Raw genomic sequence first — 6,625 nt, 5'->3', positions numbered from 1 at the left:
ACCTGAGAGTATGGCTGCCTCTGGAAAGAACAGCAAACCGGTTAGGACATCTGGGTTCTTGCCGTCATTTTCGTGTGTGACGTTCTACAAACCTGACCTTCGAAGGCATCACATTCTTTGGCTATTAACTAAGACTGAATAAAATATCTTTGACAGTCCCTGCAGGTTGTGAGCCTCCTGACATCTGTCCACTGATTTTGATCTTACAACATGGAAAGTCCCACACCTTGATTCCTGACCCAGATACCATTTGGTTCTGGGGCACTCTGTGGACATTGATGAATGGGGAGCTCTGGGGGGGGGGGGAGGCCGAATGGTCTTCCCCCTTCCCTAACTCCTCCCCTAGGGGTTTGCCCTGGAGTTGAGCCAGCCCTTGAGGAGGCCTCCACTCCTCCTTCCTCTGCCTTTTCTGGGAGAGGGCTCCGGCCTGGCTGTGCTCCAGGATAAATTTCCACAAGGCAAGAGATAACACAAAGCCAAGGTGAAGAACAGGGCAGCCCTTAAAAGGGCCTCCTCGCACCCAAGAACTGGCTGCGGCTCTTCCACTCCATAGCTGTTTGTCTTGCTTGCAGGCACCCGGCCACCATGTGGGAGCTCTTGGTTTTCTTGCTGTTCACCGTAGCCTATTTCTTGTGGCCCAAGGCAAAGTGCCCTGGTGCCAAGTATCCCAAGAGCCTCCCATCCCTGCCCTTGGTGGGCAGCCTGCTATTCCTCCCCAGAAGTGGTCATCCACACAAGAACTTCTTCAAGCTGCAGAAAAAATACGGCCCCATCTATTCCTTTCGTCTGGGGACCAAGACTACAGTGATGGTCGGTGACCACCAGCTGGCCAAGGAGGTGCTTGTCAAGAAGGGCAAGGAATTCTCTGGGCGGCCCCATGTGGTAAGCAGTTCCCACCAACCCTCCTCTCTCACCAGTCCCTGGGGTTCTGCAGTTCTTTGGCCAAGACCAAGCCTGGAATGACCCTCCCGACTTCTGTAATTCTTCCCAAAACAGACTAGCAGGACTGTGGGTGAGAATCAACCCCTCAGACTCCACCCAGCCTCTAAACCAGGCAGGGAGAATCAAAGGAATATCTCCTTTTCTGGACTTCTAAGAGGTGGGTTGGGGCGGAAGCCCCAGTCCTGGCATCTCACCTGGAACTGGATGATGTTCTCTCTGACTCTCGATTTCCCTAATCAACTGAGATCGTTTATGCAAAGCACTTAGCCCAGTGCCCAGAGCAGTAAGTGCTCAATAAATAGCCCTTTAGGAATGCTACTCTTCGCGTGGAAAATGGGGTTTAAATGATTACTGTCTTATATGGGAAGGTGTGAGGGAGAAGTAGCCTAGTTTTTGCAGGGCTGGGATTGCTGTGTCTTTGGGGCTGTCCCCAGCTGCTCTGGCTCACATAAGGCTGACACCTGGTAGCATTTCAAGGATGCTGATGATCTATCTTACTGAACCTTCTGAAATGCTCCTGGGGGAGGAGAGAAGCTGACCATCTGGGAATACTGCCAGTGCCCCATCCTCACACCCTGCTGCTGTGTACCCTCCTGAACAGCCCAGGCAGCCCCCACTGCCCCCTCTACCCTTGCCTCACAGCCACTTATCTCTGATCAGGCCAAGGGTTTACTCGTTTTTCCTTGGATCAGTCAGCCAGGTCTGCTGGCCAACGGCCTCACTCCCAACTCTCCTGAGCAAAGAGGAAGGAGGAGGCTAGCCAGATGGGGCTTGTGGGGTCATAGGATTTAAGAGGAGGGGCTTTGAAGCCTGATGCTTTTTGAGGTCCCTCTGGGAAGAGGTGGCTTGGCCCAAGTCCAGACTGCATTCTCCAGCTGGGGCCTTATGGTGGGCACACACCCTTGCAATGGGAGGGCAGAAAAAGTAGATGAGCTGCTGCTGCATCTTCAGCACCCCCCAGGGGACCCAGGGAAAGGCAGAGATCTGGGCAGTCCAAGCCACCTCTTCCCAGAGGGACCTCAAAAAGCATCAGGCTGGTCTGATTCCTACAGCCTTTCCTGCTCTCCAAAGGTGACTCTGGATATCCTGTCTGACAACCAAAAGGGCATTGCCTTTGCCGACCATGGTGCCAGCTGGCAGATGCACAGGAAGCTGGCACTGGCCACCTTTGCCCTGTTCAAGGATGGCGACCAAAGGCTAGAGAAGATCAGTGAGTGCCGGCTGGCCCCTGGGACTGCTGGGGGTTGGTGGAGGGGGGGAAAGGGGCTGGGAAGAGGGCAAGGTCCGGCTCAATCTAGTGCTTTCTTGGCTGCTGCTGCCATCTAGTGGCCTTCTGGTCTATGTCCCTGCCTAAGATGGACCTGGGAGGGATAAAGGCTGCTGCTTAATTCCCCACCATCATGCCCCTCTCTCCTCTCAGTTTGTCGGGAAATCAGTTTATTGTGTGATAACCTGGCCATGCAGGATGGACAGTCCATAGATTTGTACTTGCCTCTCTTCCTGGCGGTGACCAACATCATCTGCTTGATCTGCTTCAACTCCTCCTTCAAGAACGGAGATCCTGCTCTGAAGATCATACAGAATTACAATGAAGGCATCTTGAAAACTTTGGGAAAGGACAATTTGGTAGACATATTCCCCGTGTTGAAGGTGAGGATGAGGCCAGGCCACACTTTCAGATCCCAGAAATCCCTGATTGCAGTCTGCATTTCTTACTGCCTAGCTCCAGACCCAATTCTCCTGACCACCTCAGCTACAGTGACCTCTACCTCTTGTGACTCCCTTTAAGACCTTGCCACTTCTCTACAGAAATAGGTTTAGCTTTTAACTATGCATTGTAACACTCATGATAATGGCTCTCATTTATTTACCAATTGCTATGTGCTCAGTGTTAAGCACCCCACTTGGGTTAATCATGTAATTCCTCTGAAGGTCAGTTTCCATAGAGATGAGAACAGAGGTCTTAAAAAGTTAAAGAATTTGCCCCAGCCTTCAGACTCAAGTCTTTCTTACTCCGAAGGGCTGGGCACACAGTGGAGTCTACTTAAGAGACCCTCAATCAGTGCCTGATGTTTGATTGAATGGGGAGGGAGAAATGGAGATGTTCCCTTTTCCCTTGTTTGGAGTTGTTCTAGTTGTCATTGATAATCCCATTCTGGAAAAAAAAAAATAAAAGGAGTGCCTGGGTGGCTTAGTTGATGGAGCGTCCAACTCTTAATTTTGGCTCAGGTCATGATGCCAGGGCCATGGAATCGAGCCCTGCATCCACACTCAGCATGGAGTCTGCTTAAGATTCTTTCTCTCTTTCTCCCTTCTCCCCCACTCTCCAGAGACAGAAAGCTAGGATCTGCCTCGAGGAGGGATTCTGGTAGTTGGAGAAGCAAAATAGAAGAGGGATGGATCTGACATTTTTTTCTACTTTCCAGATTTTCCCCAACAAAACCTTGGAAAAAATGAAGAATTATGTTAAAAAACCGAGATGAGTTGCTGAGAGAAATCCTTGAAAAACATAAGGTAGGAGATGGAGCAGAAGAGACATGAGATAGGTTGAAGTGTCATGAAAACAGGGCTGAGGTCCATTTTGGACACTGTAGGATCTCTAGCACCTAGCAGAGAGTAGGGAACATAGTAGGTCCTCAATAAAAATGACAACTAATGAATAGCGGTGAGGAAGTAAGTAATTGCAGAGGATCTTACAAGGGACCCACTCACTCCCAAAATTTAAAGAGAGCCCAGTGCTTCCTCCCACCCCACAACCTCATAGGTCCTGCCTGGCCTCACCCCCCTCCCTCACTTCCAAGTGGAAGGAGCCTTTGTATCTCCAGTCTGGTACGGAAGTATGGCAGGGTATTGTAGATGGGGCTCCTTCCTTATCACTGTCTCCCAACTCCGCCCAACCAGGAGAACTTCAGCAATGACTCTATCACCAACATGCTGGATGTACTGATCCAAGCCAGGATGAACTCAGACAATAACGGTGCTGCCTCAGACCAGGATTCGAAGCTGCTTTCGGATAAACACATCCTTACCACCATAGGGGACATCTTTGGGGCTGGTGTGGAGACCACCACATCCGTGGTGAGGTGGACTGTGGCCTTCCTGTTACACCATCCTCAGGTGGGCTTCTCCCTACTCTGGCCTTCCCAGCCACTCTTCACCCCAGCCAGATCCACCTATGGCCCCAGAAGGAGGGAGAAGTAATACCCTCTGCCCTTCCATGCAAGAAGACTGGGCTGCCCCACTCCTTACACAAGCAGTTGTTGGCTTTGGCCCTAGGGTGGAGCTCCCCATCTTCTGGAAGCAAAGCCCAGGCTGCAAAGCCATCACTGGGAAGAGTCTGAGCCAGCTCTTCTGGATGTGACAATAGGATTCTTCTAAGCCCACGCTTCCCCTGGGCTTAGGCATGTTGGTCACATCTACCCTGCTCTGGCCCTCAGTTGTATAAGAAGCTCCAGGAGGAGATTGACCAGAATATAGGTTTCAGCCGCACGCCAACTATGAGTGACCGGAATCAACTCATCTTGCTAGAGGCCACCATCCGAGAGGTGCTTCGCATCCGGCCTGTGGCCCCTACGCTCATCCCCCACAAGGCTATCATGGATTCTAGGTATGCCTTCCCTCCTAATAACACAATACTGCTTGCCATCCCACTTGGTCCCTCCTCCACCACCCCACCCCTCAGCTTGCTAGTCAACCTATACTCAACCATTGGCCATCAATCATCCTACCCATGACCCTACTGATCAATATAGGGTTGATTGGCCACCTGCTAACACCTGTGACTAATCCACAGATCTAACCAACCTCCCTCAGAAGCTGCCTGCTGCCCTGGAGACATATGGTCTGGGATTAAAGACCAGGTGCTCTCTACTCCTACCCAATCCAGTAGCCACAACAGACGCACACACATGCACCAGCTCAAAATGCACACCCACATGCCCTGACAGACATAAATGTCCACATATACAAGTATTAACACGTAAGAGCCAGTCAGGAAGAGGGCTAAAGAAGGGCTAGATTTGGGGCGCCTGGGTGGCACAGTCGGTTAAGCCTCCGACTTCAGCCAGGTCACGATCTCGCGGTCTGTGAGTTCGAGCTCCGCGTCAGGCTCTGGGCTGATGGCTCAGAGCCTGGAGCCTGCTTCCGATTCTGTGTCTCCTTCTCTCTCTGCCCCTCCCCCGTTCATGCTCTGTCTCTCTCTGTCTCAAAAATAAATAAATGTTAAAAAAAAAAAATTAAAAAAAAAAAAAAAAAAAAAAAGAAGGGCTAGATTCATACCGAATCTGGAAGAAGCTGGGGAAAAGATGAGGGAGTGGGCACAAGGACGTATAGGGCTTTTTCCCCCAGGCTGGGAGACTGTGGAAGCTGGGGCTGAGCAGTTTGGGAAGGACAATATTTTAGACTCCTCTTTCTTCTCCCTCTTTGGGACAGCATTGGCGAGTTTGCTGTTGACAAGGGCACAAATGTTATCATCAATTTGTGGGCACTGCATCACAATGAGAAGGAGTGGTACCGGCCCGACCAGTTCATGCCCGGTGAGTCCCCCTTCTGTCTTGCTCCCGGGCCACACAGCCAACCTAGCCTCCGAGCTCCATCATTCCAGCATGCCATTCCCTCTGCCCAGCTTGCTACTAGAAAACTCCTGGCTCCAGCTACATGAACCTGTTGACAGCCCCCATTCTACCCTGGACTTACCCAAACTCTTCACAGCTAGGTTTCTCATTTTCTCCTTCTACCAGCTGTAAATGTCCTCTAGGAAGCTCTCTAGGTATATGGCTCCCAACAGGTCAGCCCCTCTCCCCTTGGATGGTGGCATTTTCATTTATTAATACTGCCTCCTTTCCACCCTTCCTGAATATTGCATTTCTTTTGTGCATTTCTCAGGGCTACCTGAGAGCTGGGCCGTGTCTCTCCTCAGGATGGGGTTCCCCCATGCCAGGCTATCCACCTCCTCAGACTGGGGCTCCCTGGGCAAGGCCGCGTCTCCCCCTCAGTCAGGCCAGAGCCATTACTGCGCTGACCCTGGCTGACACCTCCCCATTCCACAGAACGCTTCTTGGACCCCACGAGGAGTCAGCTCATCTCGCCATCATTAAGTTACTTGCCCTTTGGAGCAGGACCCCGCTCCTGCCTAGGTGAGAGCCTGGCCCGCCAGGAGGTCTTCCTCTTCATGGCCTGGTTGCTGCAGAGGTTTGACCTGGAGGTCCCGGATGATGGGCAGCTGCCCCACCTGGAAGGCAACCCCACGGTGGTCTTTTTGATTGCGCCTTTCAAAGTGAAGGTGAAGGTACGCCAGGCCTGGAGGGAAGCCCAGGATGAGGGTAGCACCTAGAGGCTGACCTAGCATCCCCTGATTCCACCCTGTGTGGCTCCACAGCACAGAATTAGAGGTGCAACTCCACCTTCCCCTGCCTTTCCTCCCTCCCCGGGGCCCACACTGCCTTCTGTTCCAGTCTGCAATCCCTGCTAGTTGTATGCATAAACAAAACAGTTTTTCTTCCCGGTCCCTGAGCAGTTCATTTATTTGTTCATTTGTTCACTCATTCTTTCGACAAATATTTATTGAGCACCTACTATGTGCCACTCACTGTCCCTGGCCACTCAAGCTCCCTGGTTTCGTGAAGCTTACACTCCAGTGAAGGCTGACAAGTAAGCACTGCAGAGACTCCTAAGTTCTTTGAAG

At 51.6% G+C, this 6,625-nt stretch overlaps 1 protein-coding gene across 1 annotated transcript; it reads left to right on the top strand.

Annotated features, from left to right (window-relative positions):
- The first annotated feature begins 544 nt into the window (after positions 1–544).
- CYP17A1 (cytochrome P450 family 17 subfamily A member 1) lies at positions 545–6,273 on the top strand. The gene is given in 9 exon segments (NM_001009371.2): positions 545–882; positions 2,014–2,152; positions 2,363–2,592; positions 3,369–3,415; positions 3,417–3,456; positions 3,844–4,059; positions 4,380–4,549; positions 5,374–5,477; positions 5,991–6,273. Coding segments are annotated over 9 exon segments (1,526 nt in total), but the record flags the coding sequence as incomplete, so codon positions are not given.
- The last annotated feature ends 352 nt before the right edge of the window (positions 6,274–6,625 follow it).

Source organism: Felis catus, chromosome D2 (genome assembly GCF_018350175.1).
Source record: "Felis catus isolate Fca126 chromosome D2, F.catus_Fca126_mat1.0, whole genome shotgun sequence".
In the NCBI taxonomy this organism is placed as follows: Eukaryota; Metazoa; Chordata; class Mammalia; order Carnivora; family Felidae; genus Felis; species Felis catus.
This window is presented reverse-complemented; position numbering and strand designations above follow the sequence as displayed.